This window comes from Canis lupus, chromosome 31 (genome assembly GCF_011100685.1).
Source record: "Canis lupus familiaris isolate Mischka breed German Shepherd chromosome 31, alternate assembly UU_Cfam_GSD_1.0, whole genome shotgun sequence".
Taxonomy (NCBI): Eukaryota; Metazoa; Chordata; class Mammalia; order Carnivora; family Canidae; genus Canis; species Canis lupus.
The window spans coordinates 36,073,232-36,089,321 of record NC_049252.1 but is presented as its reverse complement, the minus strand read 5'-3'; the positions used below and the strand labels follow the sequence as shown (position 1 = coordinate 36,089,321).

The 16,090-nt window shown below is 56.7% G+C and overlaps 1 protein-coding gene and 1 long non-coding RNA gene across 3 annotated transcripts in view; both read left to right on the top strand.

The window, feature by feature from the left end:
* The first annotated feature begins 4,547 nt into the window (after positions 1-4,547).
* On the top strand, positions 4,548-6,460 carry LOC102154052. Its single transcript, XR_005382020.1, has 2 exons — positions 4,548-4,700; positions 5,892-6,460. It is a non-coding gene; the product is annotated as an uncharacterized LOC102154052 (long non-coding RNA).
* A 991-nt stretch (positions 6,461-7,451) lies between these two features.
* Positions 7,452-16,090, top strand: part of RIPK4 (receptor interacting serine/threonine kinase 4) — a 28,154-nt gene continuing 19,515 nt past the window's right edge. The window contains exon 1 of one of the 2 annotated variants that reach the window (XM_038581544.1): positions 7,452-7,594. Coding sequence is in view for 1 of the 2 variants with exons in the window: in XM_038581543.1 (XP_038437471.1) it covers positions 8,037-8,218 (182 nt within the window). In the remaining variant the exon portion in view is untranslated. Of the gene's footprint in view, positions 7,595-8,006; positions 8,219-16,090 lie in introns of those variants that run through there. The other variant, XM_038581543.1, reaches the window with a different exon arrangement.

The following is a 16,090-nucleotide window of genomic DNA, read 5'->3' as shown; positions in this document are numbered from 1 at the left end:
AGGCGTCGGCAGGGCCAGGCTCCCTGTGAAGGCTCTAGGGAACATCCTTCCTGCACCTTCCAGCTCCTGGCGTTTGCCAGCTCCTTTTGGCTTCCAGATGCGTCACTGAAGTCACATGGCCGCCTTCTCCTTGTGCATCTTCCCGTCACCTGTCCTTCGTGCATATGGGTCGAAATGTCCCCTTGTTGTAGGGGACACGCTGCAGTAGCCTCCCCCCGACCCCCATGACCTCATCATCACTTGACCATCTGCAAAGACCCTATTTAGAAATAATGTCACCTCCGCATTTAGGAGCACATCGGGTCTTTGTGGGAGAGTCTTGGGGTCTGGGCCATGCCCCCTGCCTCCATCGTCGGGTCCCTGCAGACCTGTGTGCTGGTTCGGCCACCAACGTCCTGGAAACAGCTCTGAGGACCCCACAGGCAGCTCGCAGCTTTAAGACGATGCCGATGAAACATGGGGGGCTGCCCCGTTCCTTTCAGCTCTGTGTCCCCGGGTCCGGGAATCAGTCGGGGGACCCTGCTCGCCAAGCTCTGCTCAGTGTCTGGGCTGTGTTCGCTGGCCTTGAACCTATTCCCCACAGGGCCCCCCTCCTGAAGGCCTGGCCCCCGCAGGTAGGCCCTTCCCCATGGCTCAGGCCGGTTCATCATCCGTGACCACCTGGCCCCCGAGGCTGTGAGCTCAGCAGGAGGCCCACCAGCTCTCCCCAGTGGGTGGTGTAACTGCAGACGTCCCCCGCGTGTCCAGTAAAAATAAACCAGGGTCACTTTCCGGTCCCAGTCCGCTGCTGGGCTCTGCCGACCTGCTTTTTGAAATCAGACGGGCCTTTGCGAAACTGCTCGAGATAGGCATCCAGCTGCTGGAAAGGACCGTTTGGCTGCGATTCTGGACCCCCCACCCCGACCCAGGGCCTCTCGCCAGCCGTAGATAAGACGGGTCCAGTCGCTGCTTCGCCGCTGAGAGATCATCACCATTTCTGACACGAGATCTGGTTCCGATCTTTACAGCCCAGAGCGGACAGCTTCATCTCCCGCTCTCAGCTCCAGGCCGATGATAACCTGGGAAGTGAAACGCTCTGCGGGACACACCTGTGACCACGCGGATGCAGGCCGCTTCCTCCCGCAGGGTGCCTTCCCTACCTCCTCTCACCCATCCGGCCCCCGGGCGACACTTGGGTTGTCTCAACTCCCGTGAATAATGCTGCTAGGGATGCTTGTGTGCAAAGTTTTGTTTGAATTCCTGTCTTCTGGGTATGCACCTAGGGGAGGTGGCTGCTCAGGTGGGCCTTCTCCGCTTCACTTGTTAAGGAACCGCCACGCTGTTTTCCCATGAATGCTTTTCTTTTCTTTTTTCTTTTTTTTTTTAAAGATTTTATTTATTTATTCATGAGAGGCAGAGACACAGGCAGAGGGAGAAGCAGCCGGGACTCGATCCCAGGACCCTGGGATCACTCCCTGAGCCGCAGGCAGATAGATGCTCAACTGCTGAGCCACCCAGGCGCCCCTAAAGTTGTTCGATCCTAACTACCTAATAAACGGAAGTGCTGGGCATTTCTTTGTCCCCGGGGCCTCTGTAGAAAGATCCTAGAGGTACAAAGCTTGATCCTGCTGGCCCAGGCCCTGGGGGCGCTCTCTCAGTGACCACCCAGCACCCAGCCCAGAGTAACAAAGCGGCCATGCATTTCAGGATGCTGTGAACAGAAAGAGAATAACCTCCCAACCTCTGAGAGGCTCCAAGGGGTGGCATCGAGTTGGGCTGGATGGGTGCTTTTTAGATGGGTCACCTGGGAAGGCCTGGGGGAGGTGGTGACATTGCACAAAAGAGGGGAAGGCAGGTGAGGCCCCCTGGGGGTGAGTGCCTGCATATCCCTGGAGAGGAGCTGCAGGAGTGTGCTCAAGTTGTGGACGAACGAAAAGGCTGGTGTGGCCAGGACTGGGAAGTGTGATGGTCAGTGTCGAACCCGGACAGCGGGCAATGGAGGGACAGGGGACGGGTGTCATACAAGAGCTTCTGCCCGAGGAGCGGCCCAGAGTGGAGGAGCCAAGTATTCATCAGCAGACCCAGTAAACACGCTGATACGCCCAGCTACGTGCCCCATGAGCTCGTTACGGAGGAATCTGACTGAGGTGGGCTGAGTGGGAGTAAACCAGGCATCAGCTGAACTTTCCCGACTGGCAGGACAGCTGGTGCAAAGGCCCTGTGGAGCTTGAGTCAGACGACTTGGGGTGGGGGCAACAGCCAGAGAGCTGAGAGCAGCAGACACCAGAGGATGAACCTAGAGAGGCAGGCCATTTCCACCCTAAGACGATGGGACGCCTGGGTGGCTCAGTGGTTGAGCGTCTGCCTTCAGCTCAGAGCGTGATCCTGGGGTTCGTGGGATCGAGTCCGGCATCGGGCTCCCTGCAGGGAGCCTGCTTCTCCCTCTGCCTGTGTCTCTGCCTCTCTCTCTCTGTCTTTCATGCATAAATAAACAAAATCTAAAAAAACTTGAAAAGAACATCCAAAACATATACAGAACTAATATAACTCAACACCAAAAGCCCAAATAATCCAACTAAAAATGGGCAGAAGACACGAACAGACATTTCTCTGAAGAAGACATCCAGATGGCCAACAGACACATGAAAAGATGCTCAACATCTCGTGGCATCAGGGAAATGCAAATCCAAACTACACTGCGAAGCTCCCTCCCACCTGTCACAATGACCAAAATCAACAGCACAAGCAACGACAACTGTTGGCAAAGATGTTGGGAAAAAGGAACCCTCGTGCACTGCAAGCTGGTGTAGCCACCGTGGGAAATAGTACGGAGGTTCCTCAAGAAGTTAAAAAGAGCATTACCCTGTGATCCAGTAAGTCCACTCCTGGGTATTTACCCCAAAACACTACTCTGAAGGGATCCACGCCCCCGTGTGTTTACTGCAGCAGTATTTACAACAGGAGGGTATGGACGCAGGCCCCGTGCCCAGTGCCCTGATTGGATACAGAAGTGGGGTGGACACACGAGGAAATATTTCTCAGCCCTGACAAAGAATGAGCTCTTGCCACCTGTGACACCGTGGATAGACTTAGAGGGTATGAGGTCAACAGAGAAAGACGGAGACCATGTGATTTCACTTATATGATCTAAAAAATAAAACATAAATGAGCAGGGGAACAAAAAGCAGAAAAAGACGCTGAAATAGAGAACAAACTGGTGGTTGCCAGCCAGGGCTCGGGGTGCCCGGGGAGGGGGTGGACACATGGGTGAAGGGGGGCAGGAGGTCCAGGCGCCCAGCCGGGGCGGGTGAGTCAGGGGCTGAGCGCACAGCACAGGACTATAGCTAATGGTACTGTCACCGCGTGGCCTGGTGACAGGTGGTGGCTGCACTTGTGCTGAGCGCAGCAGGACCCGCAGAGATGGTGAATCACCGCGTCCTACCCTTGAACGCAACGTCGTGTGTCACCACGCTTCCACTGAGGCAAGGACAACACTTGGTGAGAGCTGGGAGCTGGAAGCCGGGCCCTCTCCCCTCCTGGGGCGGCCGTGGCCATGGGGGCGCGGGGGGCGGGGGCGCGCGATCTGGCTCCGGGGCCCTCACAGGCTAGGAACACGGAAGGCGGCGGGGACCGAGTCCTGCTCTTGAGCAAGTAACATCCAGATCCTGCAGGGAATTCTCAGGAACAGCCGAGCAAGTCGCAGCAGGAGGCGAGCGGGGCCACCTTCCTGGGGCGGAGCCTGCCGGGACCTGGGGGAGCCTGGGGGGAGGGGAGCGGGGGAGGGGCGGGGAGGGGAGAGGCGAGCAGGAGGCACCTGGGGGGAGCCTCCCGGGGAGATGGAGAGGGGCGGGGGAGGGGACGGGCGGGGGCGGGGCCAGGGGCAGCCTCCCGAGGAGTGGGCGAGGGGCGGGGCGAGGCGAGCATGGTGGGGGCGGGACCTGGGGGAGCCTCCCGGGGAGGGGGGGAGGGGCGGGGAGGGGGGCGGGGAGAGGCGAGCAGCGGGAGGGGTGGGACCCAGGGGAGCCCCCCGGGAGATGGAGAGGGGCGGGGGGGAGAGGGGGCGGGGCGCGGGCGGGGGCAGGGGAGGGGAGAGGCGAGCATGGGGAGGGGCGGGACCTGGGGGAGCCTCCCGGGAGTGGGGGAGGGGTGAGGGGGAGGGGAGAGGCGAGCAGCGGGAGGGGTGGGACCTGGGGGAGCCTCCTGGGGAGTGGGCGAGGGGCGGGGCGGGGGCGGGGTTGGGGAGAGGTGAGCATGGTGGGGGCGGGACCTGGGGGGAGCCTCCCGGGGATTGGGGGAGGGGCGGAGGAGGGGAGAGGCGAGCATGGGGAGGGGCGGGACCTGGGGGAGCCTCCCGGGAGTGGGGGAGGGACGGGGGAGGGGGAGGGGCGGGACCTGGGGGAGCCTCCCGGGGAGAGGGGGAGGGGCGGGGGCAGGGGAGGGGAGAGGCGAGCAGAGGGCGGGACCCGGGGGAGCGTCCCGGGAGCCGGGAAGGGGCGGGGGCGGGGGCAGGGGAGGGAGAGGGGAGCCAGCACCCGGCCCACGCCCTGCGCGCCCCCCCTCCCCGGCCCCCGCGGCCACCGGAGGCAGGGGCACCTGCCTGCTGCGGGGCGGCGGGGTCGGCGGGTTCCCCCCGAGGGGGAGAAGGGGACCTCCGGCCGCCGGGCACCCCGGGGCCCTGGACGGGGCTGGGGGGGCGCCCCTCGCGCTGCAAGGCCCCCGAGGTAGGACGCCGCAGCCTTGCCACTCGGTCGGGGAAGGGCCGCAGAGTCCCGGGGCTCGCCCTTCCCGCCCAGGGCCCTGCCCGCCTCGGCCCCCCGAGCTCCGGGACAGGTCGGCTGTCACTTCCCCGGGGGCTCCCCTCTCCCCTCCCCTGCCCTGGAGCCCCGGGGGGGGGGGGTCCCACTTCTGCGCTGAGTTCTTGGGGGCGCGGGGGCCACCCGGGCTGTGCGCAGCCTTGGCCACTAACCCTCCCCACGGCCACTTCCAAGTCTGGGCTGCAAGGCTTGCACTCACATATTTGTCAGTCCATTTCTATTTTTCCCTAAAATATATTAGAAGCGAGGCAAATATATTATATGCCTTGATGAAAGGTTTTCATTGACCGCGTAGTGGATTCAATCATTTCAGAGAATAGGTGTGCTTACAGAATTATGGACAAGCTTTCTCTTTTGATGAAAATTGCTACCGCTCATTAAGATGGAAAATTCACCTTAATATACACTTTGCCTTATTTAATAATATTCTGATGACTTACTGTATTTCATTTTTTTATTTTTTATTTTTTGACTTACTGTATTTTAAAGCTAAGTTAAAAGCTTTAAATTCCAATGTGTTTATGCTTAATCTCATACCTAAAATGATATGTTAGTATTGATTTTTTTTAAAGCTTCTAAGTGATAGAACACTCAAAAATGACGATCTTTATATTGTGTCCTTTCAGTGACTTTAGAGCACCTCAACTAACTGATTTGCCGTGTTCATTTTAGATCTTTTTACCTGTCACTTGTACTTGCCATGTATTTGTGTTAAATATCTGCACAACAAAATAAAACTAAATATTTATTCTCTTTAAGCACTTGAGTGTCACCATACCTCAGTATAAAGCAAGTTTGTTTGTTTGTTTTTCTGTCAAAAATGGTAAGATATCTTGTACTTCTCAACTATCTTTGGGGTTTTCTTCAATGGGCACGGAGCAGCCACCAAGGCTCGTCTCCTCACATTATAAGATACACAATGGTAAAATAATCATTAAATTATTGAAACTGTAATCATTAAATTATTGAAATATACTTAGAAATGCCAGCCTGTGACCAGCGACCATTACCATAAACAACACTCCCCTATAATCCCGTAGGCTCTAGAGCCTGGGCTCTGTTCACAATCCTGCAAGCTACTTTATTTTCCTTTTACAGATTAAAATACTGAACTTCCTACTGGGGTGAGTGGCCTGCGTGAGGAACGCAGCCAAGTCCAAGGAGGAGCCAGCCGGGTCCACCCAACTCGCCTTGATCTTTGTACCTGTCGGCTTGCTGCTGGGGACCGTCTACCCAGGCTGCTGCGGGCTCTGGTTGTCGGCCCAGGGACCCAGCGCGGGGCCTGCAGCAGCCACTCCATAAATATTTGTTAAGTGAAGCACCAGATGATTAAATAAATGAAATTGCTGTATTTTATTACTAGAACGGTGTGGGCGGTTAGTCACTTATGCTGCTGAACCTCTTGCAGGAAGATTCTAGAGCACAGGAAGTCTGGAGAAAGGTGCCTCTAGCTGAGTTCCGGAAACAGTGTCGCCAAGTGACTCATTTTCTAGCTGTCGATTCATTGTTTTTCTCCACCAAAACAACCACTATGTTTACTTTCACGTGATCTTGGTGTCTTTTTAAAATCCCAATTATTTTTAAGATGTGAGTGTAAATGTTTAGTTACATTTGCTACAATCCATAACCACTGGCTGCTCCAGTCTCCTCCAGGAGATCAATCCTGAGTTTAAGATTATGGGGAGAAGGAGGAGTGGGCCTCGGCTTCCTTCCTAAGAGGCCCACGGTGGGTGGGAGGGTGTGGGGGTGTGCTGGAGGGGTCAGCACTCTCCGAAGAGCACCCCTGTCAGGGAGGGGGCAGTCTGCAGCCCCAGAGTTCCATTACTGGCTGTAAAATAAGACAAGCATATGCCCCGTGGAAGGTAAAACCCATAGAAATAAGTTTGAGGCTTCCACATGCCACCTAGGTTCTCCTTCTTTGGGTAACACAAAAATAGTGCATTAGAGTACCCCCTCCTTGACCCCCTCCCCGGTCCCACCTCCATTCTTCACCTCATTGGGCCCAGAACAAATCTCCCCTCACTCTACACTCCTGCAGGACTGAATGTACAGTGGTTTTTAGGCTGGAAGTTTGCAGTCACACTGCTTGACCTCTGACTCAGATATCAGCTCATTCAGGGCTGGGGACTTTTTTTTTTCTCCCAACGGTGGAAAAAAACACATCTTTCCTTCCGATTTATTCCACGTGTACAAAAGATGCTGTTCTCTGGTAAAGGATGCAGGAACCCTACCGTCTTTCAAGCGTGCTTTAGATTTGCTGTTGGGGTGATTAAAAAAAGAAAACAAGTTACTTCCAATGTGGAACCTTCCGTGTAGAAAAAAGCAAGACAACTAATTTCCAGGGAGTTATGCTTCGTGGAAAAAAAAAAAAAAAAAGCGAGTTCCAGGGGCACTTGGGTGGCTCAGGGGCTGTGCATCTATCTGCCTTCTGCTCAGGGTGTGACCCCAGCGTCCCCAGATCGAGTCCGCATCAGGTTCCCCGCAGGGAAGCCTTCTCCCTCTGTCTGTCTCTGCCTCTCTCTGTCTGTGTCTCTCATGAATAAATAAAATCTTATAAAAAAAAAAATCCAGTTGCAAAAGATCCCACGCTGTGTGATTCCTGTGTGCAAACACATATTTCGAAATAACACAATTTTAGAAAGAGGAAAAAGACGCGTGAGGGCCAGGGCTCGGGGGTTCAGCTCTAAAGAGGGGTGCAGGAGGGGTCCTTCGGTGGTGGACCAGTTCTCCATCTGGACAGCGGTGGCAGGTCCGGGAGCTTCCGCAGGTGCAGAGCTGAAGGCCCCCTGATGAGAGAAGAGGTGAGCCCGGGGACCTCCCAGCAGGATCCGTGGCCGGTGGGAAGGTCAGTCTCCGGGGGGGGGGGGGGGGGGGGTTGGCTACCTTTTCCCTTTTTTGGCAAAGCTGTGCCCAGTGGTGGTGGCCGCGGGGAAACCGGCGCCGAGCCGCCCGCTTCTTACCACCGCGCAGGACTCTCCTGCGACCTGAGCCCACGCACCTGCCCGGTCCGGCCAGCAGGTGCGCGCGCCCCACGCGGAACGCGGGGACCTCACGCGCGCCCCGGGGACTCCCGCGGGGGCCCCGGGCCGGCCCGGGTGGGGGTTGGGGGTGGGGGTGGGGGTGGGGGTGGGTCGGGCGCGGGGGGCGGGGCCGGCGGGCGGCGGAAGTGACGTCAGCGGGCGGGGCGCACACCTGGGCACCTGGGCGGCCGCGGCGGCGCGGGGCGGCTGCGAGACGCGCGCGATGGAGGGCGAGAGCGGGCGCCCGTGGGCCCTGGGGCTGCTGCGCACCTTCGAGGCGGGCGAGTTCGCGGGCTGGGAGAAGGTGGGCTCGGGCGGCTTCGGGCAGGTGTACAAGGTGCGCCATGTGCACTGGAAGACGTGGCTCGCCATCAAGTGCTCGCCCAGCCTGCACGTCGACGACAGGTCAGCCGCCCGGGCGGGGGCGCTGGGGCGGGCGGGTCCCGCGGGGGGTGCAGCGGAGGGGGGTCCCCTCGCCACCTGGGTCGCCGCAGGTGCGCGCGGAGGGCGAGCGGGGCGCCCCCGGCGGGGTCCGCGGAGGCCGGGCCACCTCCGGGGCCCCCGGGCACACTCCCCCGAGGGGTCGCGTCGGGGGGCAGCCTTGCGGGGCGCCCCGGGGGCTGCTCCCTGGGCTGCGGTCTGCGCTCGGCTTAGAAAAATTGCCGTGTGGGGATCCGGGCTTTGTGAGCGAGTTAGGCTCCGTTCGACTCACTTAGTAATTTACGCCGGAGCACAAATTGGTGTAAGACGGTAATTATTTCGGTCGGAAGCCCTGGCTTGGCTTGGCCGGGCTTCCCCGGCGCCGCGGGGCTCGGGCTGGGCCCGGGGGTCGCGGGCCCCCAGCGCCGGAGCCTCCGGGGAGGGGCCTGCACTGTGACCCCCTGCGCCCCCGCGCCCCGGTCCCAAAGCCACAGCAGAACGGCTGCCCCAGAACAGGGGTGCTCTAATTAATCGCGATTGGAGAGCACGGGAAGCCCTCCCCGCCCCCCTCCACCACCACTTGAACCCAGTCGCTGCATTGAGATCTGTGCATCATTTTGGGGGGTGGAGGTGGGAGAAGCAGGTGTGGAGCAGCAGCTCTTTTGTGGTTTCCACCTTTTACGTTTGCATTTTAGTCGTTTCCGTGTAAGCTCCCGTGGAGCCCATTCAAATGCTCATTTGGTGAAAGTTCGCTTCCTACACGGGCGGTGGAAGTCGTGTCTGTTAATGTTCTGTGTGGAGATTGCCCTTCCTTACAGAGTCAGCCCCGAACGCACAGCCGTAAGGAAATCAGCTTGTTTATTTATTTAGGATTTTATTTATTCGTGAGAGAGGCAGGAGGCAGAAGCAGGCTCCCTCCCCCGCATGTGAGACTTGATCCCAGGACCCCCCCCCATCACAACCTGACCTGAGCTGAAGGTAGTCACTCAACCACTGAGCCACCCAGGTGACCCCAAACGCCTCCTTTTACTTTATTATATATATATATTTAAAGATTTTATTTATTTAGTCATGACAGACACAGAAAGAGAGAGAGGCAGGAGGCAGAGACAGGCAGAGGGAGAAGCAGGCTCCATGCAGGGAGCCCGACATGGAACTCGATCCCAAGGTCTCCAGGATCACATCCCGGGCCGAAGGCGGCGCCAAACCGCTGGGCCATCGGGGCTGCCCTTACTTTATTATATTTTATTTATTTATGAGAAACGCAGAGAGAGAGAGACAGAGAAGCAGAGACACAGGAGGAGGGAGAAGCAGGCTCCATTCAAGGAGCCCAACCTGGGACTCAATCCCGGGACTCCAGGATCACGCCCTAGGCTGAAGGCAGACGCCAGACCACTGAGCCACCCAGGGATCCCAAATGCCTCCTTTTAAACCCTACATAGCCTTTGCTGTTTCAGACACCTGGTTTTTAATCCTTGGCTTATTGAATGTTGGGACCTCGGAACCGGTGGGCTGGTTGGCGGCAATGCTCTCTTTTCTCGGGGGTGTTTGGGTCCCCAGGACTAAGGTAGAAGGATTGCAGTGCTTTCTGCAGCACCCTACAGTAGCAAGTGGGCCCTGGGTGCTCGCTGCGCTGTGTTTGTGTCCGGGCCTAGGAGCTTAGACAGTGCAGCCCGTGGGGGCTCCTTGCTCTAAGCCTTAAACCCAGCGTTCCTGGGAAACCTCCGTAGAGTGGTGACAAGTGCCGGAAAAATAGCACCAACAAAGGTGAGGTGGTGTGCAAGGCCCTCCTCCCTTCTTTGCTGGGGACCCTGGGAACTTCTCAGGCCGGGAGGGGCGCTGTGGTTATTTTGATAAAATCCAAACCACTTTGAATAGCAGCCCAGGGTTAGAGCCTGAAAGGCAAGACCCTCGCCCTAGAGGCCTTTTGTGCTCTTGGGGACATGTGACTGACAGGGGATCTTCTCATGAAAGCGAGCTTTATTCATCAGCAGTGCTTTTCACACCAGCTTCTTGTGTCGGGAGAGCAAACAAAAAGTACACAAGCCCGTCCCCGGGCTGACTCATCAGCCTGCATCCGCAGAATCTGTGATTTCCATCCACCAGGCCCTCGTTCCCTGGGTGGCCCAGCTGGAGGTAGGGTTTCTCCACTTGAGGCGGATCACTGAGGATATTGCAGAGCCTGGGTGAAAAGTGTTTTGTCTTTTAACTGGAAGCCTTTCCTGCCCGGCCCGAAGCGGGCAGGTGGTGGCATGTCCTGGGCGGCCAGGCCGAGGTCAGCATCGCCCAACAGGAAGAGATTCACCTCTTGCACTCTGCCGGCCCGGTAGGGCAGGCTGGAGTTCTTCTGTATTTGCAGCAGTGGCTGATTCCTCCGACCGAGATGGCTAAGGCCTGCTCTTGGTGCAGCCGGCTCCCCGCCTCAGCTCCAGGTTCTGGGCAGGATTTTGCATCCCCTCCCGCAGTGGTGCTGCAGGAGCCGGGTGTGCTCAGGCCTGCAGAGTTGCGTCTAGGCCTCGAAATGGTGGCTGTATGACGTGTCCTGCCAAATTTTGGCAGGTCGGCCTCTGCTCTTTTGATGAACTGCCTCCCATCCCCACCCCGCTATTTGTAAGATGTCCCTTGAAGTGGGGAATAGGATTTTCATGGGGTTCTGGGTGCAGCCCTCACCGCTGCTGGGGCTACCCCAGCACCCGCCCCACACCCCTCGGAGCAGCAGGCTGCCTCAGGCCTGTGGGCATGGACTTCTGTGCAGGGGAGGTCAGGGGCCCCAGACAACCCTCGAGGGTCCCCGGGGGCAGAGAAGCACCTTTCAGAGGAGCTTCCAAGGGGATCTTCAGGGATTTCACAAGTGATACCCTATTGATCTGTGTTTCCCACTCCTTATGGGCATGTCTGGTGGCTTTGGGGAGGTGGGTGGTCTCCCTGGCTCACCCTGATTAGGGGGTCACGAGGGCTCGGGTGGAATCCAGGGATGGACAGGTTACTATTTAGACGAGCACAAGTGACCCCAAAGGCCCCATTTTTCAGCCCGCACCCCTCCCTTGGGCTAAGAGGAAGCCCTGAATAACAGAGCGCCCGGCCCGGGTGCCGGCCCCGGCAGCTAATGCGCCATCGGCCCCGGCTAGCCCGGACGAGCCCGAGCAAACCCCGGGTTTGCAGCTACAGAGCTGACAATCTGACAAGCCCGTTTCTTGTCAGTTTTAAAAATAGCAGTGTGGGAACCCTCGGAGGCTCCCTGGGAGCTGACTCCGGCCCGTGCGCCATGGGAAGGCCTAGCCCAGAGGCACCAGCTAACACATGATTAAAGCACCCATTTTCTCTGCTGCCTTTCCCAAAGCTGGCTCCTGGGTCCTGGCCCCCTTTCACCACACCCCGTCCTTCCTCTCCTCCTGCAGTGACTGCTCCCCTGCCATCAAGAGATCCCACTACCCGGTCACCTGGTTGGCTCAGCGGTTGAGCGTCTGATCATGCCCCAGGGCATGATCCCGGGGTCTTGGGATCGAGTCCCGCATCGGGCTCCCCGCAGGGAGCCTGCTTCTCCCTCTGCCTGTGTCTCTGCCTCTTTCTCTCTGAGTCTCTCATGAATAAATAAATAAAATATTTTTTTTGTTGATTTTTAAAAGACCAAAACCATTTCGTCCCGTTCCTTCCTCTTTTCCCCAGTTAATGCCTCCAGAAAGAGAAGCCTTGGTGTCCCTCCCCCACGACCTGTCTTTGGAATTTCTGATTGAACTGTGAGGAGAGCCCCTGGCTTTTTAGAAATGGTCTGATGCTATTTCTGGTATTTCCCCCTGTCCGGATGCCCTAAATGAGAAAAAAAATGGAGTTAATGTAAGTTCTATTGAGAAAAAGGGTATTGGACACATTGAACCCCAGCTTGGCCCTGGTAATGCCCAGAGATTTTCCACGGAGGACCAAGAGGAGGTCCTGGGGATGGGGGCGCTTTGTCCATTCCTGCCTCAAGTGGCGAAGAAAAGGGGCTGGTTTTGAAATGATAACAGGAGGGAAGCGTGACGCCAGCCCTGCTGAACGGTGCCTGGTTTTAGATACTGTTAGTGCATCACGATTCTTGGGATGCTTTAACGGAGGCTGGTGCCAGGGGATTCGGGGGGCCTCGAACTTGACTCCTGGCATCCCGGAAAGGGATTTGCTGGTGTGGACGGTGACCCCGGTGGAGGTGGAGGCGGAGGCTGAAGTCCCACGGGCCTGGCTCCTCCGGGAGCACTAGTGCGCCCGGCCCTGGATCTAGATTTTCTCCGTCGTCCACAGAAGCCAGAAACACAGCTTGGAGGGAAAGTGTATTTAAAATAAATAATTGCTGTTGACAAAAAAACAACTGGTGGTTTCTTTCTGTGTGAGGAGCGCCCTGTCTGGTGGCTCCCTGAGAGGCCTGATTTCAGGTGCGTTGCATTGCACATGCCTCCAGGGTTAGCCAGCTGGGCTAGGGGTGTAGCTTCCCTAAGCCCATGGCTCCTGCTGGGGCTAAGTTTGGGGGTGGGGGTGTCCCTGGGGCAAATAAAGAAAAGCTGAGAGGTTGGGGTCATTTGGATTTGGGCTGAGTGCTGAGTAGACAGTAAAGCATTTTTGTGCCAGTGCTTCTGAGCAGAACCAGTGCTAGAGCTTAGCGGGCTCCGGTCAACCCCACTCCCACTCCCCAGGCCCGTGCAAGGAGTGTCCTCTCCTTGTGCCCTCAGACCTCCCTGGGGCTGCCCCAGGAACCCCTTTGTTGCCCCGGGGACGTGTGGTGACAGCTGGGGTCCCCTGAAGAACATTTGTCTTTGGAAACAGACTTATTTTCCAGGCCAGCTGGTTTTCCTTGATGAAATGTCCTTACCTGTGTGGTCAGTTGTGCAAAGCCTGCCTGGTGGTCCTTCACAGAGGGCTCGGGGCTCCTGGAACATTCAAGCTGTGATCAGCATTTGGGAGCAAGCCAGCACTGGGAGCCCTTTTTGACCTTTTTTTTTTTTTTTTTTTGAATTCAGGTACTTGGGGGTCTCTATTCAGTGGGAAGGGCCTGGGCAGGGGAGCTGCGAACCTGCTGAACTCCCCGGGGGCCGTGGGGAAGCAGGAGTGAGTGATCTGCTGCCAACCAGGCTGTGAAGTCTCTAATGAGCTCCACAATCAGAAGTCACCCTGGTTTTTTGCATTGTGCCCTTTGGGCAAATGGAAGAAAACATTTTATTTGCCGAGTAGCTCGGAGCTTCTAGTTAATGAGAAACTGCGCCTTGATGTAATTGGCTTTGTTCTCAGAATCCGCATTTGTTATCTGTCAGGCTTGGGGTGGAGGCCTCATCTCAGGGGGTCTCGGGCAGGAAGGTGACCCTCCCTCGTCACCATCCAGCCTGTAGTCCCCGAGCCTTGCCCGCTGCAGGTGGGCCTCTGCACATCCCGGGGGCGGGACACGGGCCCATGCCCCGTGGACACAGTGCCCTCCGAGGACGCACACGGGGAGGCCCGGGGCGACCAGCCTTTATTAAAGGAAAATAAAAGGGGTAGGAACAGACAAGTTCTAACACTGATTCGTCACCAAACAGGAAACAGAAGTGGCCGCCGGTGCTGCGTCCACTTGCCAGAGCTTAGGTGTGAATCCTGTTAGAAGCGGTAGCCAGTGGTCGTAGGGAGTGTTAGAAGTGCTGGTTGTCCCGGTTTAGTGCAGATAATTAGGTCTTCCCAGGAGGAGGACAGAAGACAAGAAGAGCCCAGGGGGATCGTTTTTCTCTCTCTTTTAAATGACCGGTCTTCTCATGATGCCGATGCTGATGCTGGCATCCAGCCGCTCCCTCCCTTGGATGCCCCTGGAGACCAGGCGCAGGGGTGGGGGTCTGCCTCTGCGTGGGAGGGGCTGGCTGCCCTGGGCTGGCACCAGAACCTGTGGCTCCAGTTTCCACCTGAGGGAGGGAGCAGCTCCTCGGCACCCCCGCAACCCCCCGCCCCTGTAGGGACCACCCCACAGGCACCATTGCACTCTGGTGGGCATTTTGCTTTCCATTCAGGGGCCACGTAACCAGAGGGCTAAGAAAGCAAAGCCATGCCAAGCTCAGGTTTGCTGCTTTTTTTTTTTTTTAAAGATTTTATTTATTTATTCATGATAGACATAGGGGGAGAGAGAGGCAGAGACACAGGCAGAGGGAGAAGCAGGCTCCCTGCAGGGAGCCCGATGCGGGACTTGATCCGGGGTCTCCAGGATCGCACCCTGGGCCAAAGGCAGGTGCTAAACCGCTGAGCCACCCAGGGATCCCCTCAGGTTTGCTTTATAATAATTTCATTCTTCATTCCTGATACGTGTTTCACTTGCTCCTGAGGCCAGTTTGGAGTCTTTGCTCCTTGAGTTTGTTCAAAATCAAATTCTCAAAAAAAACCAAAACCAAAAACAAACAAACAAAAACAACCAAAAACCCACCCCCACAACAAATTCTCCACCTTCTTTGAGGTGTTCCCCCCGCCCCCCAGCACAGGTGAGGAGCCGCCCGCTGACTCCCACTGGAGATGGGGGCATCCTTGCTACCTCTCTCTCCTCCATCCCTATCAATCATCAAGTCTCATTGATTCTTTAGAATGTGCCCTGCGTCTGCCCCGTTCTCTCCCCCCACCCCCACCCCCGCCCCGCCCCGCCCCACCTAGAGCTGTGGCTAAGAGCTGGGGCAGAGGTGCTCCATGCAGGTGGAGTTTGGGTGCTGCGGTCTGATGAACAGTGTAATCTGAGGTTCCTCTTTGCCAGCGGGCCCTCCTCCCTGGGAAGTGCTTCCGTACGCGCACGGGACGCGTGGCCGAGGTCTGGAAGAGATGGACTTGTTTGGTTGGTACAGTGTTGACTCCCCATCAGGCTAGCAAACGAGCGCAGGTGCAGGAACATGCCAGCTCCAGAAGAGCCCCTGCAGAAGGGTTCCGGGCAGGACCGCTTGTACTGGAACCTGCATTTTTGGGGGAGTCCCTGAGGCCACCCCAGCCTGCTGCCCGCATGCAGCATGCAGATGCTGGATCTGCTCAGTCCCCAGCAGTAGGGCATGTCTGGCCTGTAGTTCTGGACCTTTCCTTTAGGGGTTGATTAGAAAGCATGTTCCCCTGCATGCACCTGGAACCCATTCTCCAGGAAGAGACAGATTCACTTTTTTTTTTTTTGCATTGGATAAGTTTGACATTGTGCACCTTTACGGTGTGTAACTCTGATCTGTTTCTATATTGCCATGTGGTGCCATTGGGTGGATATTTCTCATATCGCGGACTTACTGTCTGTGTAGAATAAACTACATATTTATTCGACTGCGTGTGGCTGTGTCAGCTCTTGTTACAAGTTTGTGCCCTTAAACGACCTCAGTCTTACCGCCCCGCCCCCCCATCCTCCTTCCCCGGGTCACCACCATTTAATTCTTTTTTAGACAAAAACGGGACCGTACAGTACTTTGTCCATCTGGCTTACTTCACTGAGCACAGTGTCCTCGAGGCCCATCTCTGTTGTTCCTACTGCTAGGATATCCTCCTTTCTCATGGCTGAATAATTGTCCATTGTGCGTACGTTCCACACTTTTTTTTTTTTTTTTAAATCCACTCATCCATTGATGGGCATTGGGGTTGTTTCCGTACCTTGGCTATTGTGAATAACGCTGTGATAAACACGGGGTGCAGCGATTTTCTGGAAATGTTGTTTCCGTGGCCTTTGGGTATACTATACCCTGATGGAGGATTGCTGCCTTGCGTGACAGTTCTATTTTAACTCTTTGGAGGAACGCTCATTTTGTTTCCCATCGCGGTTGAGTCAGTTTACATTCCCACCAAGATCGTATAAGGATTGCCCTTTCCTCCCCGCGGCCTCGCCAGCCCCTGTTTTTCTCTTCTTCTTGATGTTAGCCCTTCCGA